The sequence below is a fragment of the Melospiza melodia genome, chromosome 6 (assembly GCF_035770615.1).
Source record: "Melospiza melodia melodia isolate bMelMel2 chromosome 6, bMelMel2.pri, whole genome shotgun sequence".
Classification (NCBI taxonomy): Eukaryota; Metazoa; Chordata; class Aves; order Passeriformes; family Passerellidae; genus Melospiza; species Melospiza melodia.
This window is the reverse complement of record NC_086199.1, coordinates 75,020,399-75,044,301: the sequence shown is the minus strand read 5'-3', so window position 1 is coordinate 75,044,301 and position 23,903 is coordinate 75,020,399. Positions and strand designations below refer to the sequence as shown.

General features: G+C 43.2%; 1 protein-coding gene across 8 annotated transcripts in view; it reads left to right on the top strand.

The window, feature by feature from the left end:
- The window catches only part of SUSD6 (sushi domain containing 6), an 81,079-nt gene that overhangs the window by 47,185 nt on the left and 9,991 nt on the right, over nucleotides 1-23,903 (top strand). For all 8 annotated transcript variants that reach the window (XM_063159249.1, XM_063159251.1, XM_063159246.1 and 5 more), the window contains one exon: nucleotides 21,978-22,175. In XM_063159249.1, coding sequence (XP_063015319.1) covers nucleotides 21,978-22,175 — 198 coding nt within the window. The remainder of the gene's footprint in view (nucleotides 1-21,977; nucleotides 22,176-23,903) is intronic.

The following is a 23,903-nucleotide window of genomic DNA, read 5'->3' as shown; positions in this document are numbered from 1 at the left end:
TGTGTGTTGTACTGTTGAATAGGCAGGGAAAGGTGTGTATTTGTTTTATAGGTAGGCTGAAGTGTTCACAGGCCTTAATCTTTGTGTGTGCCCACGAGGACTTGTCTTGCATGTTCACATAGGATGTAGTTCAGCAAGTGGCTGTGCAAAGCGGTGCTCTGGGGGCCTTCTCCCATGACTCATGGCTCCTGCACAGCTGTGGCTCTTCCTGAGGGAGGTGGCAGGCCTGGGCCAGAGATAAGCTGTCCTTCTGGGAACCAGGGAGGAGCAGGAGTGGTTTCCTCTGTAAACACAGTACAGGGTATTTGGTGTGCTGAGAATAGGAGGCATTTAACTCACCTGTGTGAAAACAGCAACTGTGGAAGGCCTCCCAGTAGTGTGGTGGCTGCTGACAATGTGTGCGTGCTTATTCCGTGTATTTCGAGCTCTGCCTATCTCCAGGCATGTTCTAATCTGCGTATTTCTGCGGAGGGCACTTCTGTCTATAAACTTCACCAAAGATGGAGTTTCTTAAATATGAGGTGTTCAATTGAACCTGCACAGAGGAAAGGTGGAGCTTCTGGGCGCCCTGTGCTGGACAGAAAGCTGTGGTTGCTCTGTCTTGTCCTCTCCTTTTTCCTGTTTCTGCAGATGCAGCAGCGCACACGGCTGTGCAAAGCGCCCAGCTGTCTCATGGGGAAGTTGGTCACTGAGCTGCTGTGCTACCTGCTCTAGGCTTTTGGATTTGCAGTTCAACTTAGCTCCTGTGCACCTACGTGTGTCTGCTCTTGGGATGTGTGAGCCTCTGCATCCTCTTTTCCAAACTCCTTTTCTGGTAGTGATGCTAGAAATGAAATATTCTGTATCATTGTGGAAGCAGGCTGCAGAAAAAGGAAAACTGTAAGTCTGAATCCTGTGAGCTAAAAATGGAAGAACTAAAGAATGCAAGAAGCAACAAACAGCCTTGTTTCTGAGAGGCTGATGAAGTTTCAGGTTTACTGTGGGGAAAACCCTCTTATTCTTTTCAATTTCAGGGCAATTACTGTTTTAAGGCTTGCAAAAGAAAGATAAGGACAGCAAAAACCCAAATGAATAAGCACTGGTCATAATATTTTGTGAGTTAAGAGCATTTATAATTATTATGGAGTAAGAGGAGGGGAAAGCATGAAGGAGAAAGTAGTTTTATTTCCCTTGCCCTCTGTTTGGATTAATGAATTTAATTACTTGGAAATAGCTAGTAGCTAACTTGTGGCTGTTTTCAAATGTACTTCTTACAAGACTGCAAATTTTAATAGAGGAGGCAATTCAGTAAAAATAATTGAAGACATGAGACCTTAACCACTATATCCCTCATTGCAAGTGCTTTGTGTCAGATGTTGAGAACTGAATTAATTTGCCTCTGATGTATTGAGGGGGAGAAACCAGGACAATATACGATGCAATTCTAGATGCAGGGAAGCAAGTGAGATACTGATTTTTAAATAGATCCTTATAATAATAAAATTGTTCTTTCTTTTGTTCCTGTCAGGAAAAAAAAAAAAAAAAAAAAAAAAGAAAGAAAGAAATATGGAAAGGAAATGGCTATACCAAGTAATGGGGTTCTGTGTAACAAGCAGCAAGAGTAGATGAGGTGGGAGAAAGGAGATGGGGCAGATTGCCAGGAAAGGGTCTTAGTACAATAAATAAAGCATGTGTCAGAAATTTCTCACTTCTTGATGGTATAGTTTAGATTCCACTAAATTGTTTGTTCTTTTGTCAGCTTGAACAGGTCTTTATAAAGTGATATAGCAGCTAAGCAAGTAAATAGCAAAGAAAAACAGTTGTGCATCTTCTTTAAATTAGGAAGATACCTGGTGGGATGGCTCTGATGTCAGGTACATTACCATCAAATGAAATTTTCCAAAGTGCCTGTGTCCCACTGTTAATCACTAGGGAGAGGATGTCTCAAATCATGCAAACACTGATGAAAATTTTGCTCAGTGTGTTTAACAGTCTGAAAGAGTGGTTTAGTATTCTGCTGCCTAAGTTTGTAGGCAATATATTACTGAAGGAGAGCTGCAGAATTCCCATGACAACTGGGTAACATGAGATTACTCTTACAGAGAAACTAAGTAACATTTGGAAATCCGTGAACAGACGCTGAAGCTGGCTTTCTCCAAAGGTTGCTTTGACCATAGGCAGACTGAGGAAGCATTTGAAAGAAGGCTTAAATCGATTTCCTTAAACAATTTGCAGTGATGGCAGTCTGTTCTGAGTTGTTTCAGGAAGGCAGTGTAGTACTGTGTGCCTTTTCCTCTTGATGTGTATGTATCCCCAGACAATACCATCTGCACCTATTGCAAAACCATCCTTGCTGTTCTCTCAGCCACTGCAGCCCTGGAGATCTCCTTTACTGCAGTATGGCCCTGCCAGTGCAGGCATTTTGCCCCTTTAGGCAGAAACTCCCTATGATCTAGTTGCTCAAGGGGCTTGCTATGTTATGTTCCCATTGCCATGAACCTTCCTTTTGACCATTTTTACTGAGCAGAGCAAGTCACTTGCTAGGCCTAAATTTTCTATCTGCAGCCACATGACCTTCTGTCAGAATGGACTGTTGTGGAAAAAACTGCTTTTCTGGAGCTTTTTGCAGACTGGAAATCTGTTGCCAGTACATGTGCTAGACTGGGATTAGAAGTTTCCAAATGGTGGTCTTTGGAACACATAACATTAGCCCATGTAGTTTTTCCTGCCACATGATGACAGCTTCTTACTTTCAAGCTGCTCTAATTGTGTTGAAATAAAGCTTTGAATGTTTCTTTGCTTTTCAGTGCAAGCAATTTCTGTAATTGGCAGAGCTATGTGCCCTTGAATATGAAGGTATGTGGTCACAAACTGCCTCTGTAACAGAGAAATGCTCTTGTTGGAGTTTGTTCTACACGCTGCTGTGACTTTCATTGTGATGAGGAGTTTAAAAACACCTGTAAGAGATAACTTCAAAAAGCTACTAAGAGGAAAACAGGTGCAGTTGGAGTCTAGTCCTGGTAGTGTGGTTGTTGCAGGGTAGTATGGGATCAGTGCCTTACCAGAGCAGCAGAAGAGATATTGTGATTTGGTTTCTGTTTATGCTGTGAGCTAAAGAGTGAATGTCAACTGTCTGGTTGTCTCTTGTCCCCTGAGAATGAGTGACAGTGACAGCTTTGATGTGCAGTAACTAGGTTGCTGTGATTTGTGTTTAAGGTTTTCAGTTTGGATGCTTGTGGGGGCAGGGCTATGAAAGTAGAACATGGCATTTGATATAAGCGGACACCTCTACCCTACTTTCTGATAAAGGCATATAGACTGGGAGGAAAAATGGGAGGGAAAAAGGTCCAGTGTCATAATCCAGGACTTCTCTCAGTGCCTGGGCGACTTCTGCTTTCTTTGTTCTCAGGCAAGATACCAAAAAAAAAAAAAGGCATCAAGAAGAGAAGTCAGTCTACCTTTTGAGGAACACTCTAGTTTTCCAGACATTAAATAGTCTTTCTGTTTCTTGGGAAATCATTTTGACTTCTGGTGGGAGTTCACACAGTATAATGGTGTTTAGCCACAAAATAGTTTTTACACAATTGCAGCGTTAGGTTAAGAACTGAGGACCTATTTTGAGGTTTGTTGCTCGGTGGCTATGAGAGAATGAAAATACATATCTTGACAGTGCTAATTCTTGAACATGTATTTTAGAAATAGTGATTTGGAAATGCCTGGATCCTAGGTAAAAAGATCCATGTAATCCAGAGGTTTTGGAAAAGGGCATTCCTACATTGGTACTAATATATCCCTTTTGAGATTTTAGAAGGCTCTTGTGTGCATGCACAGAAAAATGTGGTATTAGCTGGAGGATGTCTTGTCAAACTCCAGCTGGGTGTTCCAATCAGTAAGTAGTGATTTGGGAGGACACAAGAATTCTTAAGTTTAAATGGGGCTATTAAGTATTTCATTAATACCCTGATGAAAGATAGAGATTATTTATGAGGAAGTCCATTTGGGAAGTAGGTACTTTTAACACTTCTCCCTTCTTTCCCAAACTTGAAGTACTTTCAACAGAGGCTAAACTGTCTCTTAGGATCATTGTCATCTGCTCTCCATGTCAGCTGCCAGAATGTAGCTGTTTTTGTGAGTAGCATCCCCAATACTAAGTGTGGCTAAAGTAGCCTTTTCTAAGAAGTTAACAGGAAAGGCAGGAGTGGACATGGGGCAGAATAAAGGATAGTGCTGCAGGCTGTCTAACATGATATGAGTGCTGTGTAATTGAGCACAACAGTCTTGGGGCCGTCTTTGGCTATAATTGGCAAGAGGAAGAAAGTTCTGACAGTGTCTGTGGGATCTGTATAGTAAGAGAGAGTAATTCCTGTGTGCTGAGCAAACTGTATGGAGGTGGAGGAGATTGGAAGGACAGAAAATTACCAGAAGTTTGAAAGAAGGGGCTGGAATTTTTATACTGTCATTTGTCCTGGTAGCTCCCTGCTGCCTGCTGATACGGAGGAGATAGGGAAACAACTGAACAAACCTAGGAAAGGTCTGGGTAAAGGAGTTCTGTCTTTAGTATCAGAATGACTTTGTAATACCTACTGCTGGTCTCTTAGGCTTCCTAGATGGTACATGGGTTCAAGACCCCATGTGTTCCTAGCAAACTTGTCTCAAATGCTCAGGTTTGGGTTCAGAGCTCTCAGATTGCTGTATACGTTGTTTCCATGTAATACCGATTCTTCCTGATTAAATGCATGTGCTGTTCTGTGAAATTTTCTATATTGCTATGAAAAAGAAATCAGTTACAGAATAGTAACTGATTGATTTAGTAAATGGACTCCTGTTTTTTCTCTGGAAGTGTATTTTACACTCTGGATGTTTATTTATCAGCATCAAATAACTTTCCTCCATGCTGTTTTTCCCACTAGTTCCCAGGCATGTTATTTAAGCATTCCCAAGGAGTCTGCATACACAGTTGGGAGAGTTCCCAAGTGTGTCTCTCTCTGGGGAGCAGCAGTTTTGCTATTTTTAGTATGATTTCTTCAAATCTTCCATTTCCTTTGTGTGGGAAACTTTTACTAATTGTAAAGAGGTTGAACCTCATAGTAAATGGATCTCAAATTTGCATGGGAAGCTTCCACTCCACTACCAAGAAACCTGTCAGCACTGTCTGGGCATTTTTGCCAAACCCTCTGATAGACTGAGCTACTCTGAGCAGCTGCAGAGATATTAGAGAGTAGCCTGACACAGACATTCTATTGCTCAGAAAGAGTTGTTGTAGGGATGCTATCTGTGCACCGTTTATTTTCACTGTGTCTGAGGTCTTCATTTTTGTCTGTTGGTGAACTTCACCTGGCCACTCTTGGTGGTTTATTGCCTCTCTACTGAATTACATTCCAGAAGTTGTGACGAGAGAAATTACGACATCTGCCACAGGGAGAAAGAAAAACTGCATTATCATTAACTAGTGAATATTTAAATGAGGAAGAAAGACTTCTTAGTTCAGGAATTGAATTAGCATAGCAACTGTTCAGGTGTAGACCTGGTGACTGAGAGTGGTCTGAAGTCGGTGGCCTGCACACCTGGCTTCACCTCAGCTTCCTTTCTGGAAGGGTGCGGGGCTGCTGAAGGCGCTGTGCCTTGTGTGCCAGCCTCGTGGGGGTGGCTGGGGCCTCAGAACTGGGCCTGAACTGGGCCCTCTCTGTGGGGAGTGCTGTGCAGGAAACGCTTCCTTCAACTCCCTGGGAAAGTGACCTGGGAAAATGCATGAGGATATGGGTTGCCTTGTGTGTGGAGAGGTCTTGTGTTTTTCTTGGAAGTGTGAGATGATCTGCTTGTGAGCTGCATCCTCACACAAGTGGGGCTTGCTGTGTCAGTGCCCGGGGCCTGTGCGTGTCAGATGCCAGGAGTGATAGGCAGAGGCCTGGTGAGGACTGGGAAGGTGCGAGGCACATTCAGCGACTGGATCTGTGGAGAGAGCGGGCACAACTCTGCCCTCCCCTCTGGTGGGTTTGGGGTTTTTGGCTAATTTCAGGGAGTATTAGATGGGAGCACTGATACTGGGGAAGAGCTGGGATTTGGATGCTTCCTACCTCGTATGTTCTTGTGGTGATGTGGGGGGCAGGTCTGGGTCCAGCTGTGTGAGGGTGAGGGCTCCCCAGGGTGTTCTCAGCATTCCTCTGAGCTCTGGCCCCAGCTCTGAGGAAGCCGAGAGCGCTCATGAATTTTTCTCCTTTGTGCTCAGCAGAGCACTTCCTGTGGCACTCGGGCATGCTGCAACAGCTTCCTCTACTGCATTCTTCCCTAGGGAGCATCTGAAATAGGCTTTTCTGTGTAGGAACTTGAAACTGCTTTGTTCTTGCCTGATTTGGGAAAGATTATGTTGTTTTTAGCTGACAGGCTATAACTTCTCCCACCGTCTTGCTTACTGTTTCCCTTCCAAAACCTGAGTCAGGTGGTGGTTGTGAAATCTGTCTGCTAAATCAGTGTCTGTGTTGACCTAGGTAGTGGAACAGATTTTATGCTCTAGGGAATCATGAACCTATAAATAAATAAATCCTTTAAGTAATTATTTTCTGGGTTTTTTTTGAATAATCTGGCATTCCCACCTCATCATCTTTTTCAGAGGATCACAGAATTAAGCTATTCTAATGACATGTGTAAAATCAGTGTTTCATTCTGATAGGTATCTCTGTGATAAGATGGTTTTGCAGCTCTTGAAATAAAGTTTGAAATGTTGTCCTGCTGGATTTGACAATTTAGATAAAAAGGAGCAAGGGAGCAAGTAGCAATGCAGTGGATACTATTATTATCTACTAATATAGTAGATGTAATAATACCATTAAACATTGCTGAAATGTGCAGAAACTCTCCTCACAGTTAAATGCTTAAAAAAAAACCCAAATCCTATGACTTAAAGTACCCATCCAAAGAAAAACAAAACACACCTTGCAAATCCCAGCTAACACCATCTCTTTTATGGAGCTAGGTGGTTGAAACAGGAGTTAAAACTATATTCTGATGTGAGGGAATGCTGGGAGCTGAGCAGGAATTTACTTGTGTGTGTTTGGTGGAAGATGGCTGTGAGGAGGAGCAGTAAGATTTTAGAAAGGAGGAGAAAAATCTGTAAGAAGCTCAGGAGGGACTTGAATTATCTCCAACTTGATGCTGTAAATGCTGTGTGGAATTAGATAGGACAACAAACAAAATGATCTCGTGTTGTTTTGGTTCTTGTGGTAGTCAAGGAAACAGGGTTTGGAACAGCATCTGAAAATCAGCTGAATCGTCTGGAAGAACCTGGCCTGAAACACCCTCTTCTTTTCTGTAAGGTACTGTCCCAGACTTCAAGGTCTGGCTGGCAGGAAATTATAGTAGTATCTGTCAGACTTGGCCTGTTGAAGTCAGGAATGATCCAAGTAAAATGTGGTCACTGAGGGGTGATTCTTGGAGCTTTACGGAACCAAAATTCAATTAAGCATTTTCACACTGTTGTTATCCTGTGAAATGTACACTGCCCTGAGAAATACTGCTGCTTTAGCAAGAACACTGTTGTTATCCTGTGAAATGTACACTGCCCTGAGAAATACTGCTGCTTTAGCAAGAACACTGTTGTTATCCTGTGAAATGTACACTGCCCTGAGAAATACTGCTGCTTAGCAGGAACTGCTCTGACAGGACTAATGATGCTGTAGAGATAAGATGTAGCTGAAGAAAGCCACTTGAGAACGCTGAGCAAATAAGTGCCTCAGAACAATAAATGAAACTTAATGAAATGTCACAAATAATATTAAAAAAAAAACAGCTGGCATGCAAGAAGCAGAAGAAGAGAGGGTAGCACGGCAAGATTTAGTGGAAGGTGTCCCTGCCCATCGCAGAGGGTTTGGAACCAGGTGATCTTCAGGGTCCCTTTCAACACAAACCTTCCTATGAAAAGGAACGCCATGATAAAGCATTGGGAGGATCTTTGTTTTGTTTTGTGGCTTTAACTTGGCTTTTTAGTTGTTACAAAACAAAGAACCTCTCTAATTTGCAAGGGAATATAAACAAGAAGCAAAGAATATGTACAGTCTTGCATTTCTTATTGCTAAAGCAGTGAATTGCAGAGAAACAAGATTGAAGTTTAGTAGTCCTTGAGGAGACCTGATTTCTTTCCTGAAGATTTTGTTTTTGAAAATGGTTACACTTTAGGGTTTGGGGTTGTATGTTTTATAATTTCTTCTTACGTCAAATGGACAGAATGATATTTAATATTTTCCTACCTTTTTATCAGGCATCAAGGGCTACAAATGAGTTCTGTCTTGCTACATCTGACTTTTTTTTAATTCTTATTACATGTGTTTTCAGCTGGATATTTTGCCATGCCTGTGCATTGATTCCAGTGGCTATAGTGAAACTGTCAAAGGACAAATAGTATTTCAAAGGGTGAGAGCTTCTTTTACACATCTTCTCTGAACACTTTTCTTGCCAGCTGTGGAAGGAGCTTGTTTTTTGAACAGTTTCCCAATCCTGGCTTGTTTCAGTTCAGTTGTGTTTACCTTGTGGGTGTTTGGGATAAGAAGCTACAAAGACAGAAAGGAAGAACTCAGGTTTGCTGCTAGGAATGCTTTTGACAATTGCTGTTTCATATCCATTGATTTGCTTAGAAATGTTGGTAGGGACTGGAAAAATGGAGATGAAAAAAAACACTTTGAAATAAGTACATCTTTGTAGCAAGACAGTCTTCTAAAAGAAGATGGCTGATAATCTGAATTTTCTATATACTGCATTTGTATGCATAATACTAAGTTGCTATTTTCTTACTGTGTACCATTTGATCCCCAGCAGACTGAGTTGGTGGAATGTGTGGGACTTTGCCTGTTCTGCCAGAGCTGATCATGTCTTCTGTGACTGGTAAATCAAAGTAGCAGCAGCATCCCACCAGACCTTGATGCCTCTTGCTAGTCATGCTCCAGTCACAAAGCAAGCTTACTAGTAGCTTCACTGGATTTCCTCCCTTCTTGCCAAAAAATACTCTTTAATTATTTGTATTGCCAGTAAATAGAGATTACTTACTGAGTGGGTGTTAAGTTTCAGTGCAGGTTATACAGGGTCTGACACCACCTTTCCTACTATCACTCTCTAGCTCTTAAATTGCTCCAACACTGTTCGAGTGTTAGGCAATTTAGAGAGGTGTGTCACAGCTAGCTTGTCTCAGTAGAAGAAACTTCTTACTTTTCTTTTAAGATGAGCTCTTCAGCTTCACTCTATCTTAGAGCTTTTGAATTTATTAGAGTTTGGATTGGGTCTGTATCAGCTGTCCGTTCAAGAAAGTGAAGCTCAGATTGACTGAACTTGCATAAGTGGGAGTCTGTAGCACTGGGGACTCTGGGAAAATATGTTTGCCATGTGCAGTACTTCTGGTACTGTGCAGTCTGACATGCCTCCCACTTTGAACAGGATGACTTGAGGAGTGTTCAGGTGGGTCTGGTGGACTCTAGTAAAGTTTTTTGTTATGCTGAGCTTCTCTAAAGCTGGTAGGAAAGATGACTTAATACTTACAGCTAAACTAACCACATCTAGACTGAAAATATGACTGTGCTCAAGAGAGGCTTTCCAGTGAGACAAGGGTAATAAGTCTTTGCAGTTCTGCCCAGTCAGTGGTAAATTATCTGAGTGCTTGTTTTGACAAGTCCCGTGATACAGATGAGTCATTCTTAAAGGATAAACACATCTGCCCAGATATTAGATTCTGTTGTGTTCAGTGGTCCTGAGCAGAGCCAAAAGCCAGAAGAGAAATAGCATGGCAGAATGAAAAAGTACTCTCCTCTGTGTGTTGGTGTATCAGATTGGAGTTTCAGGATCACTGTCCTTACCCACCGTTCCCTAGCAAATCTGTCAGTAGATGAATTGCATAGGAAAGCTTCAGTAACCCAGGGCTCTGAGCTTCTCAGTTTGATTTCCACACAGATGAAGGTGGAACAACATTTAGTGCACAACGCTCTCCTGTGCACAAGCCATTACCAGGTCAGCCTTGCCCAAACTTCCAAATCAGTCCATTTTGGATAGGCTGAGTCAGAGGGAACAGCTGCTGCTGCTGAAAGGACGAAAAATGAATCAGTTGCAAAAGTTTCATTAGTGAAAGGAGGAGGCCTACCAGGGCAGTGACTTGGCTAAGTGTATCCAAACTCAGAAATTATTACTTCAGATTCCCATGTCCCCTTGGACTTCAGGACTGCCTCATGAGCAGACTTACGACTGTGCATTGATCTTTGTCAAGAGTAACCCATAACAGAACTGGGATGAGAAGGTGGGCATGAACTGGCCTCTAGGGTAAGGGGAAGCCAGTTGTGATGGTGGTTGATGGTGTCTGCCTAAGTTCCACCTCATGGTGGACAGGGAGCAGTGGACTCCTGTGCTGCTGTTGGTGTTACCAAGTCATATGTGTCATCCTGAGCTTGAGTGGCCATGCTGGAGTCCACAACAGGGACATATTTTGGGAAACTCTCATAGCAAAAACTTCTAAGGCCTTTCTGGGAAAAGAAGCCTGACTGCTGTACTAGGCTGAAGTTTCAGGAGTGGAAATTTTGTAGCCATGCAGAAATCCACAAGCAAGTTAAGTTTCCTGAGGCATTGCTAAATTGAGGGCCTTGTGTCACTTGCAGTAGAGACAAGTTTTGCTCTGCTGTGTCTTTAAGGTGTGTTTCCCTGGTGTCCTCACCTAGTGTCAATAGAGGGACTGTATTCATTTCAGTCAGGTCTTTACAGACCAGTCCTAAATCAGCATGACTACCATGTTATGCTGAAGAGCACAGTTATGCTTTTTCCTATACTGTCTCATTGTTCTTACTGATGCCCAAGATGTTTTTCATCACACCAGAGTCCCATAGTGTGTGTCAGGCTTTTATCCTAAAAAAACCCCACCTTAGGGTATTGCTATATCCAAACTGAAAGCCCACCTAGGAACAGACAAGGAAACAGTGGGGTATATGTGCAGGTTACCCCTGAACTGGGATCAGTTTTTAGTTTTGGAAGTTTTGAGAAACAGGTAAGCAGGGACAAGATGACAAATCAAAGCTGTATGAAGTAAGTTCCTGCACAGCTGTCTGTTTCTTTTTTGTAAGGCCATCAACTTATTTTGACAATTCTTATTATTTTTAAATAATCTCCTCTTTGTTGCAATATAAAAGAAAATCTAGAACTGGAAGAGCCCACTCTTAGGAGCCCACTGGGCTACTGGGTTTTGGGTTCAAAAGCAGAATCTGAAACCTTTTGATTATACAAAGTGTTTTTACAGCACTTGCTTAATTTCCTTCTTGGAACATGTGAAAATAATTATAGAGTGATTGGAAGAAGGCACAGGGAGGCTGGAAGCAGCCTTAGAAAACAAAAGCAAATGAAATATGGCCACTTGGAAAGCTGCACTATGCCCATGGGTGAGAGCAAGTTTCTGTATTAAACTGGCTTTTTTGCAGCCACTGTACTGCTGACTCCAACTGCAGCCCAGATGCAAATTGTTTGTACTGTCCTGGCAGTGTGGGATGTTGTAAAGTGCTGGTCACCTGCTCTTCATCTTTATGGGACATAAGTAAGCTTCACGAGCTTCCACACACATCACCAATAACTTTAATTTATTTGTGTGTGTGTACAGCAGTACTGTATCAGAAGATCTTAAAAGTACTTCTCCAGTTGTTCTCCAGTTTGCTTCCTCCTCCTTTTTAATGTTTCCGGAATTAATTTATCATCCAGGCTTTGCTTAGAAGCACCAGGTTTTTGTCTCATGATTTGGTGTTATCCTGATGCCCAGAATGCCTGGCACAGATGGAGCCCTGCTGCAGCCAGCCCTGTGCAAACATAACACAGAGCTAACTCTGAAAAACTGGGCAGTGTCAGTCTCAGAGCCTGTCAGGCTGAATCACTCGGGAATGAGGGGACCACATTGCAGGTGGGCTTATTACAGGGAAAATAATGCAGTTGTCACAGTGATAGCACTCTTCTAGGGAGGCAGATGTGCTGCTGGAGTGCAGTTGTGTTTGGTTGCTGCTTTCCATTGCAGAAATCTTCCTTTTGCAGATGTGGTTTTTGTTAGACCTGGAATTTGCATCTTGATTTTCAACTGCCGAGCATACAGCAAAGCCTGTCCTGTTTTGAAGGGGGAAAGAAACTTGAAAGGCATAACATTTATTTTTCTGCCAAAATATCAGTGACACTGGGAGTTCTTTAACCTGAAGCAAGGCTTTCTAAGGGACAGAGAGAAGTATGTTTTATATGCAGACAATCTGTAGCACTGTAGAAGTACCAGTGGCAGCTTCATATAGCCTAAACATTTTGACTCTTGTAGAATGTAAATATAATTTGCATTTTAGTGTAAGCTTTGATGCTAATGGTTTTCTTTTTAGGGGATAGATAAAGTACTGGGGGTAAAAAAAAAAAAAATCATATTTCTAATAGAAAGACAGACAAGACCCCTAATTAATGTTGCACTAGCAGGCTTCCTCCGTGGTTGGCTAATCACAGCTGAGTGTTAATAAGCATAGAGTTTTTTTAAATACTGTTGTAACATGTTAATTAAGATAATTCGTCTCCATGTGTCTCTTGAGTTACCAGATGGCGACTGCATTGGTGGAAGGCTGCAATTAGAGTCTTTTCTTTCTTGCTTTTTCTTCCCCTGCCCTAAGGGGAAAAAAGAAAGAAGGAAAAGGGGGAAAAAATGCAGCTTTACTGTGTCTGGGATGGCTGTGAGGGGTGCCTGTTACTGTACACATTTTAAGTGCTTGTGTCTAATTATATAAATGCACAGCTATATGATTATATATACAAATCTCTTTGCTTTGGTTCTTCTCATTTACCCACATTATGACATTAAAAAAAAATGAGCCTCCTTTTCAGAGTATGCCCTTGCTGGGGAAACTGTAATTTCCCTGTGAAGACTCCAGCCCTGCTCAGTTTGGCCTTCTGTCTGTGACTTCAGAATAAGCAGCATCTGGAGCCAGTAAAGACAGAGAGCTTATTTTTCAGTGGACTTGGCCCCTGCTTAATACACAGAACCCCAAAGAGGGTTATGTTTTGCAGTGTGTTTTTAGGAAGGCTTAAAATATTTTAGGGGCAGGGTCAGTGAGAAGTGTGTGCACTTACAATAGAGGCCTTTTATTGACTTCTGCCTCCTGTAAGTTAAATATAAAGAGGTCCTTTAGCCTCAGCTGTTGTGACTAGGCCCCAACAGCAGCTGCTGTATCAGGTTTGCCCCTTTGGGAAATGACCCATCTGCTATAGAAAGCCAGAGTGCTGAAAAGGAGAAGATTCAAAATCTGTTCTCCTGATTCCAATCCCTATCTCCTCCCCAGAAATTACAGACCAGTGGAAAACCTGGGCATGTGATAATCTGTGTTTTACAGAGTAAATCCTGTCTCTGGCTAGAAGCACACCAAGTTGTCAACTCTTGCCAGCTGGCAGAGGATGGCTTCAGTCTGGGTCCCTTTTCACGTGTTCTATCTGCAGCTACTGTGTTTGTGTAGTTAAAACACACAGGCTAGTACACTGGTGGGCAGGAAACAAAAAACCCCCACTAATACCTTGAGCTACATGGAAGGGGAACAAAGCATGCTTCACCTCCACCAGGAGAGACCCTCCTGTCCTCTGGGGAGAAGGCTTTCTAGTGACTGCAGCACACATTTGTGTTGGAATTTCATTGTGTGGGCTAAAAAAATGCTCTGAAGATGCTGGAGGAAGATAAAATCTCAAATATTATTCCCAGATCAGGTCATTGTGCTTCTTGGAGCCAGCCTGCCAAGAGAAACCCTGGTGTAAAGCTCTTTGTGTTCAGCACAAACCTGCTGTCAGAAGCAGTGACGTTTGTCCCTGAAATACTTGATGAGCAATTTCCTAGCCTAATATTAATCCAGGCTCTCTGCCTGGGAAGGACAATGCGGGAGCAGAGGGTGCATAGTGGGAAGCTGCTGTGCTGAAAGCTTTTGAGTGCATCCAGGCAAGCATGGTTGGTTGGAAACCTGAAGGTATTTAGCATTCAGAAATGGAACTGGCACTCTTGTTGGAAAATGTGGGTGGGGGTGACTGCTTTTCAGTCTCCCACTAAAGCACATCCCCTTGTTGCTGCGTTCTCAACAGGAAGGAAGGTGTGGGTGGGGAGCGGCCGTGCTGTTGATCAAAGCTTATCAAGGTGCTTTTTCTCTCCAGACCAACTGCCTAGGAAGTGTTTCTTTCTTTGGTAAAAGATGGTGTTTAATTGACATAGCTAGTCTAAAAGGGGTATGAAATTGTAACAGACTTGCTTCTTACTAAAACTGAAGAGCTGCAGAGGGAAGGGCTGCCAAAAGTGGCTTCTGCTGTTTATAGGCTGGTTTGTGTGTGCAAGGGAGGAAAGGGAAAAACAAGGACATTGCTTCTCTGGATTTCACACTGAAAGCGAAGCTGGCTGGTCATCTTCCTACATCATCTCCCTTCCTGCAGAAGGCTCCTGGAGCCAAACCAGGCCTGTCTCGGGCAGAAGGAAATCTTGTGTGACTGAAGGCCCTGGTTTAAGAAGAAAAATTCCTTACTGAAAAAGAAGCTTGTGGAATGTTTTTCTTCTTCAGTCAGCCTGTTTTCCCCTGTTCCCCCAGAGAATGACACAGCAGGAGATTTGGGTTAGAGGTACATGACAAGTAGTTGTGTGTTTTTTGAATAAAATAGGTATATTTATAATATATATATAATTTTTTTTTAATCTTTGTTCTTCTCAAGGCAGGAAACCACCTTTTGCCTAGATTCTGCAGAGCTTAGGGGATAAAGCAGCCAACTTGGACAGTGAATTTCCCATCCAGTAGTTCCAAAGGGCTTATAAAATAAGTGCTTGTTGTTGAAAATGGCACATATGCCAGTTGCATGTGTGCCTTTAGTTTTGGTTTGAAAAACATGAAAAAAATTTCATGTTTTTTTCTCTCAGTAGGTGCATACTGGGGTTTGAGTTCATTATGTCCTATGTAAGGATCTGTCCTACCTTAGCAAATGTGGAAGTGTTTGAGACAATGTCTTCCCTGAGAGGAAAAGTTACACTAAAAAACAAGAAAAACCCCCAGACCTCAACAAACTCACCAAAACAAAACCAAAGAAGACCCCAACCTAACAAATTTAATTAAAGTTACTTGCAGTGTGTTCTGTCAGGTGTAACCTGAAGCACTGGGGACTGACTGCAGCAGCACCCTGCTGGCAAGAACTGAAACTCTGCAAGGAGAGAAAAAAAGATGAAGAAGATGTCTCTTCTATTAGCAACTATGGCCAGAGCTCTTGTTAGGAAGCAGCTGAATGCATTTGCTGAGGCCAAACCAACGCTCAGTGTCACCCCTGAGTGGGATCCATGGGCAGCACTCTGCTGGAATTGCCAGACCCTATAGAAGCTGAAGTGAGCATTCTTGCTGCTCCTCGGCTTGCACTTCTGGCCTGCTGACTGCATCAGGCTGTCATGTTGTTATTGTGAAAAAGCATTGTGTAATAAAAAGATGAAGCCCTGTGTATGAATTGCATGCAAATAGCAATTGATAAAAACCCCACTATTGCTGCAAGCCCGTCCAGAGCACTAACTGGAAAAGAGCTGTGAATCTGGCTCTGTTGTTTTCAGCATTGTGTTAAACCTGAGCCTCAGGTCTGAGATGCTGAAAATGCACAGCCTCTGCAGAAGGCTTCAGATGGAATTAGTATTTCAGAGCACCCATTTAGCTGTGGCAAGACCCAGATTGAAGGTGGGAGTGGAGAGGGAGGGTTTCTCCCTTAGAGTTTGGGGTTGTTTGGAAGTTCCTTGCCAGAAATTAGCAATAGCTTTTGCAGTTCCCTCAGCTATATTGAGGTGATGAATGCACAAATTATCCAAGTTGAAAACTGAAGTCTCTGTAGCAGGGACAAGTAACTGGAAGATGGGGATATCTTGTGTTTATTTTTGATGCTTTTCTAGATATGCTGCTTTTAAGGCTGGTGGCAAGTCCTGTCCAAAAGAATAAAGATGACAGTGTTTTGGAGAACTGGAGACTTGGCCAGAGAAGTTCTCCTTGCCACTGTGGAGTTTGCTGAAGCACAACTTGTAAGAGGATGAACAGGAAATTACTGTGACCAGGAGGAAACCTTCCCATGTGACAGGAGATAGAAGAAGAGACAAAAAGATGGCAGGCCTTGAGGCAAGCCAATGTTTTCTGAGCTGTTCCACAGTAATCCTACTGTAGGGCAATCAAAGTAGTACAAGCAAGTTGGGATCAGGCTTCAGGGGAAACAGCATGAAAGCAATGGCATGGCTTCTAGCACTGGGACAATTTAATTGGGTGCTTCTGTGTTCTGCTTCACAGAGATGTTTGCTCACCAGGTAAGACCTGCTGACATGAGACATCAGGACAGGTTTAACCAGACTAGCCAGGGGAATATTTATCTTGATTAGGAGGGTGGTTTTTGTTTGTAGGATGTTTTTCTTCAATCTTGATAGTATCTGTTAAATGGAGTAAATGTTGTAGATGAAGAAAGAGAAGTACTGAGCTTAGCATCTTCCATTTTTAGCTTCCACATCACACAAAAATTGTGCTATGTCTGAAAGGCCAGGAGGTGTTAACAGTATCCAAGCAGGCACACGCTGAGGGCATCCAGCAGAGCGGTTGTATGCACAAATGGCTTCCAAAGTGCTTCAGCACAGACCTGTAAGGCTCCTCTGCCACTGCTCTGAGGGTAGGCAAACCTGCTAGGGCACTTGTGTGGTCACTGAGGGATTTACCTGAGGCTGGGCCCAGCTTCCTCTTGAAGTTGCCAGGATTTGGGCCTGACTCATGTAAGGAGCAACTTTATTTTGTCAAAATTCCTGTCCTAGTTTTAGTGACCTTTGTGCCCTGCTGTGGAGAAGAAGAACTATTACTGAATGTTCAGTGTAAAACAATTGTCTGCCCATGTAAGGTGAACAATGCTGTGGCTTGTTCTCCCTCAGTTACAAACTTACAGTTGTGCACTCTGGCAGATCATGGTTAGAAGGGATTTTTTGTTTGCTTCCTTGGTTTATTGGTTGGTTGGTTGGTTGGAGTGGTGTTTTTTGTTTAGTTGTTTGTTTGGATTTTGGGTTTTTGCTCATAAAAATTCATTTTTTTAAGGAGAATTGGGTTTTGATCTCTGTATAGTCAGATGGCCCAGTAAAACAGGTTAGTGACTAAAACAGTTCAGCTTGGTGCAGAAAAGAGGGGTGTAAGACCCCTCGTAGAGTCCATGAATCTTACTGATTGAAGAAAATAGAGACAGTGCCAAGCAAATTAGACTGTAGAGAGGTCTTACACTTCTATGTGGTGTTATGCCTGTGCAAAGAAGGTTAATGCTGAGGAGCTTTTATAATTCTGTGACAATTATCCAGTCAGATTGAAGTATGATTTAATCTTTCTTTGTATATGTGAGTGGAGTGTATTGTTCTTCGTGCTTGCCACAACAGGCTCATCCTGCTTGAGCTTTGTAAATCTTCTGCTTATCTGTGAGTTTCACTCTCAGTGATCAAGGCTCAACTGTGCTTCTGTGGTTTATGTTCTGAGCACTTAAACCTCTCACTTCTGTGTCAGCACACAACAGACCATATGCTTCCATCTGTGGCGTTACATCTGACCATGGCTCGGGTTTGAGTCTTTGTTACATTATGCTGGAAATGCTTTTACTTCTGCATCTGGTTCACATTCAGAGCCACTGCTCAGCTCCAGCTCAGGCAGGACATGAAAGAACCATTTCATCCTTTGGTGATTAGATGAATCAATTTGGCCAACTGACATCTCTTACTGCCTGTAAAAGAAGCTGGATTCCAGCTCCACACAGCTGTCTGTGAATCCGGTCGAAGAGGAAGCAAGTGAGGATTGCTGCCTGAAGGAGAACCATGGAAAAGGAAGCTGGTGAAAGTACAATGTGATGTTGCTGTTGCTGCAACAAAAAAGGAGGTTCCTTAGTGTTGTGGTGGTTATTGTCAAGCTGGTAACAGCTATTCAAAGAACATCAGAGCAGTTAGCCCTCCTTGAAGGTGGACAGTATTTTTTCATGTGACCAAAACAGAAAAATACGGTGCTTGTAGGGGATTTGGTGGGATGCTGGGTGGAGGTACATACTGGCTTAGTATTTTTTCATGTGCATTTTAAAAAACTGTATATTAAATACCTAGTGGTTTGGAATGGCATTTACAGAAGCTCCAATGCATAACTTAATTTCTGCCTGTCAATCTGGAAATGACAATTTCTTTACCTCTGAATGGAGTTCAATGATGTTCTAAGTCTTTGGACTTCTGTTTCCTTTCTGTTTTCCAGCAGCATATGCTGGCAGAGAACCAGCTCTCTCAGGAGATGTCATAAGCTTCAGTACCTCCTGGAAACAGGGCCTTTGGGAGTATTTGCTCCTTTGTACAAAGTGGAGAAATGCTTAAAACCTATTTCTGTGCATCCTGAAAGCTTGATGAATCAAGATCCTGGCAATAGCTATGCGAGCCTAGAATGTCAGCAACCCCCTAGGAAATTGGTGACTTCTGTAGCTTGGCTCTCTTACTCTTCCCTCCCCAGCATGAACATTTGTCTTAAGATGTCTCACAAGCCCTGGGGTACTTCCAAAAAGATGTGTTTCAGGGAAGGAGTTGATGAAATTCCTGCCTGTATCTTTCTGTTCCCAGCAGTGACCCATCCCAGCAGAGCTGTGCCCCAGAGCAGCAATACACAGTTCAGCCCCAGCCCCTTCTGGCTGCTGACCACAGCCAGGCACAGGCTGCTCTGGGTTTGCCTTCTGGCAGCAGCTGGTACCCAGCTTTTTTCACCCCTGATGTGTCAGTGCTGTATTCTGTGGACAGCAGTAAATGGGATGCTCTGCCTGGTTCTGTATTGCTGTGAACATACCAGTGCTGCAAGCTTGGGCATAAGCTTTGCTGCAGGAGACATAAAGGATGATGCAGAATCAAACTTGTGCTCTGTCTTCTGTTAGCACCAGTTTAGAGTGCACATATGGAGGCAGGTGAAGAAACCTGTTATGGAGAATGGGAAAGCTGAGGGCAGGGAAAGCTTAGGAAACAGGTTGCTGCATTGTCTGTCCCAGGCATTCTGGATGCCTGTTATGCTGCACTGGTCCCTGGTTTGCAGAGGTGCTGCATTCTGTCAGAGATGCCAAGCACAGAGACTTTGACTTTCTCAGTTTTTCAGGTACCACCAGTCCATCATTTTACCCACCCCAGCCTTGCCTTCAGCAGTTTTCAGTGCCATTAACACTGTCTAGTAGACCTCCCCAGAGCTGCAGGCTCTGAGCAGCTTTGTTCCCCTGAGGCTGCCTTGCAAAGGACAGTCCAGGATCAGCTCGATCCTGTGGAGGGTGTTGATGTTCTGGCTGCCTAATCCATACCTTTTTCATGGATTTCCCAGCACACGGGCAGTGTTCTTCCATCACAGTGAACATGACATTTTAAAATACTTGTGCACTCCTGGATGCTGTGATGACAACTGAAGGTTGGGGGTAGAGGGAAGGGGGGGTGGTTGATTCTGTAATCCCTTCCCTGAGAATAGGACAAGTCAGGCATAACTGCCTGAACACATTTACCAGCTGCTTCTCTCCTTTCCTGTCCAAGTGGTCTGTGGAGGTGAGGAGGAATCGCAGTTTGCAGTTCAATAGCTGTGCATCGCCTGAAGCCCAGGTCAGGGTTCTGCAGGTGCCTGATGTGGTGGTGTTCCCAAGCCTTTGAGAGTGCAAAGTATCGAGTGCCTGTTCCTTGTTGGCTGGCTGATTTTTGTACGTAACTGAGAAATCTCATCAGTGTAGGTGGGATAGAAGGGGAACCAACAGAGAGCTGCTTCTGTGTGCAGAAGGGCTCCCAGTGCAGTGGCCAGGCTCAGCTCCTGGGCATAGCTCAGGAGAAAAGGGAGCTGTGGGACTGAGCTCTTGAGCTCTTTGCTGCAGTCAGCAGAAAGATGCTGTGCATGACTCCCAAGCAATTCCAGGTACCTGCTGTGGGATAAGAAGCTGTAGGGAAGTTGTCCTGTCTGCTCTCGAGTCTTGGCAACTGCTGTGGTGGTGTTGTCTTTTACCCACAGCTCTCCACCTGTGCCAGGAGAGGTACCTGCTAAACTGCTAAAAATGTCTCTGGTGCTCAGATGGTTTTGCAATTTTTAGCACAAAAACCTCTCCTGGACTGCAGATGAACCAGGGCATTTGTCTATGTGCTTGAATGTGAAATGTGCCACTAATGTGTTGCTTTGGCTGATCCCAAAGATCAGCCTGTGAGATGTTTCACAGGTTCACAGTGAAAGGAAGTTCAGCCTCATAATGTGCAGGATTAAAACATTGGTTACAAAATTATTGCAGAAAGAAAAGATGAAAAGCACAGAAGAGGTAACAGTTAAAACTCATGGGGCACAGGACGGTGGCTTCTCTGAAGCTTATTTAAGAATAAATCTCAAGAACAAAGTCCTCTTGAAAAGCTGCTGCTTAGACCTCTGTTAACCTTTTCTGAAGGAGTAAATTGAATTGCAGTTATAAAGCTGGCAGAACCCATACCAGAGCATTTTTGCCTTCAGTCAGCACTTCATCTCAGGGTTTATTGGCATTTGCAAGCACTACCTGTGCTGCATTCTCACACGTGTTTAGGTTCAAGAGTTGTTTGCACTAAGGCAATGTGGCAAATTTTTCCACAGAGAATGAATCTCAAGTTTTCTTTTGCTTCTTAAATCTTGCTAAAAAGCCAATTTCTTGAACTTTGCCCAGCTGTTTGTTGCTGTTTGTCCCACAGTGAGTGAGTCACATTAGAGGTAGAACATGGGAGAATGTGTGCTCTGGGGTTTAAGGACAGGCCTGGGTCACCATGCTCTGATGGAACACCCCGAGTGGGTTGACTGATTTTCCATGCCCCAGAATGTCTCCAGAGGGATCTATGATGTATTTCCTTTATGAAGTCTGGGAAGTTGATGTGAATTTTAAGCGAAAAATCTGGATTTCTCCATCTTTCAGCCAGGCAGATAGATGTCAGAGGAAGTTATTGGGGCTGTTCTGTAGGGTCATTGTGACCTGCCAGAAGAGAGGAAGTTCTGAGCAAGACAAATATCCTGTTTTCAGTGCAGTTTCCTCAATTTTGGTTTGTTGTTTTTATTTGAATGGCTGTTGAAAATTCTGCAAGAAAAGTTCTGGTATGTGCCAGATACCACATGGGCCTGTACCCACTAGTCAGGGTAATGGAAGTGCAAAAAGGAATGTGAAGCACTTTAACACTCAAACAGAGGGGGTTTTTTAAGAAATGTTCTCCTAATACACTGAATTCCTTTTAAAAAGTAAGCTAGAACATTTGGTCCTAGAAGTCCCCTTGAGATGATCAAGTCCAACCTTTGATGGAACACCACCATGTAACTAAACCATAGCACTAAGTGCCCTGTCCAGTGGTTTCTTGAGCTCTTCCAGGGATGGTGACTTCACCATCCCATGTGCAGCCTGTTTCAATGCCTGACCACCCTTCCAGTGAAGAAGTTCGTCCTACTGCAACAAAGCTCTGTTGCCAATCTTGTTGATGGCAAATCTGTGTAAAATAGTCAAAATCTGTGTGCTTTTACAGGCTTGTAGGGTGCCTTATGATGAGGCAGATCTGCACCTTGGCACTGTGTGCCCATAGTACAGAGGGGTTTTTGCATTCCTCATTCCTCTCAACAGGTCTCACACTCTCTCCCTGCCAGGCTAATAGGAAAGCCTGGTTGTTAGGTTCACCCCAGGCTCTAGTGAAACAGCTGTGGGGAGAAGATAGCAGTAAGGATTTCCTGGTCCTCTCTCATGCAGAATCTGTGTTATGTCACTGTTCAAAAATATCATCAGTTTGGTGCCTGCCAGTTGGACTGTACTACTAGGATAACAAGCAGTATTTATCAATCACAGAAACGTTATCAGAGGTGTTCTCTGGCATTGTGTAACAGCCTTTCTTCTTGGTTTTAGTAGTTTCCTAATTTAGTGGGTGTTTCTAGGTAGAATCTGCCTGTGTTTCATATATACTGTGTAAAAAGTCTCTTCTTCTGAGACGTCCTTCATGATATTTTCTTTTTTACCAGATTGTCCCCAGCCACCACAACCTGAGAATGGAGGCTATAAATGCCACCCTAGCCCCTGCAACAACCCTCTGACTTCAGGCAGTGTCATAGAGTATCTGTGTGTTGAAGGCTACATGCTGAAAGGAGATTATAAGTACTTGACATGCAAGAATGGAGAGTGGAACCCAGCCATGGAAGTCAGCTGCAGACTTAGCCCAGGTGAGTGCTACCTAACTCTGGAATTGCCCTTGCATTGACTTTTCAGATTATCCTTAAGCACTTAGTGTGATGCTGAGGAAGTCCATATGGCTGTCTCTCATTGCTCCAGCAATTTCATAAATGCAGCTCACAATCATGACTCTTTCTTTAAAATGTCTCTTCAGTAGCAGCCTGTCAGATGCAGACTTAGAGTCCCTAACACAAGGAGAAAAGCCGTGGACAGGAGTATAAAGTAGGGAACTTGTTACTTATGTGGAGCCTCTTATCTTGAGGCTCTCATCCCAGGAATGCTGGAAGCCCTAACAGTAGCATTTTCCCATGGTGTTTTTCCTTGAAGGGTTTGATTGTGCATCTCCCTCAGTGAGTCTGTGCAGGGGTGTGTGTGTGAGTGTGTGTGTGTGGAGTCAATCTTCCTTGCAAACAGGTTAAGTAACCATTGGTTTCCTGTGCTGAAAAGATTGATGGTGCTGCTTTTCACTGTACTGGTGGGAAAGGACATTGCTGACAAATTGTTTCTGCTTCTCTCCAAATAGAAGTGGGCAGCTTTTGTTTTGTGTCTCCCCAGCTGGACAGGAATTCCTCCATCAAAGCAGCAAAATAAAAAGATTTGCAGGAAAATATTCATAGTACAACTCTTAATTTACCTACTACTCTTCTGCTTTTAACAGTGGGTATATTGGATAAAAGGAGAACTCTCTCTCCTCTTCTAGGTGGGCTTGTTGATAGAACCTTACTACTCAGTTCTGCTGAGCCAGCAGGATGTACACTTCAGAATTAAGTCTCATAATACATAAAGCAAAATCTGTCAGCTTAATTGGAAAGAAACAGGGAAAAAAAAGTACCTTCATCAAATTCTTTATGGAGCTCACTGCATACCTGTGATCTCTGGAACATCCTGTCCCAAAGACACTGTATTTTTATGACACTCCAATAGCCCCTTCCTGTGATTTATAAGGAAGGATGTGAGAGTTTACCTGGCAGCAAATAAATCCTGAAGGGGTTTTTCAAATTCAGCTTAAGCTTCCTTTCTGCAGTGATCCCCCTTCCCCTTGGTGCAGAGGGCAAAGCTGTGCTATTGCACATAGTGTTCCCTGAGTGGCTTTCCTGCATGGTGGCACTTGGTCTAGCTAAAGGATAGTGTTGTGATGAACAGAAATCCCTCAGATTTCTTTAGCATCTTGAAGGGTCAGTGGCATTACCAAAAATACGGTGCCTCAAAAGTCTGACCCAATGAAAAAGCCATTGCTTTCACAACACAAGCTTTAAATCAACTGTTCAGGGTCAGAGATAGCTGACTCTTAACTAGTGGGTCTCCTTCAGAAGGGGAAGGAGGTGGGAGACTCTAGAAAGGCAGTAGTCTTAAAATTATTGGTAAGGATAAGATCCTACCTGCTCCATATAGATAAATAAGTCCCTAGCAGTTATCACATGTTTTGTGCAGCTCTGAGCCTTTTGGCAGTATGAGGTAGTGACATTTTTTTGGCATATGAGATGGTAAGTGTTCTGGAGTGCACCCTGGATAGTGAGCAGTTTGACAGCATCATGTACTGATGCTGAAAATGGGTCATCTTCCCTTGTTCCTGTTAGTGCCCTCAGGAATGCTGGTAGCTAAAATCCTTACTCAACCCTATTTGTCATAGAGAAAATTGTGCTAGTCACTGGTTTTTGGGTTTTTTTCCCTGAAGAAGGGGTCAAGCTACTTCTAAAAGATTTCAAACAAACAAGTCC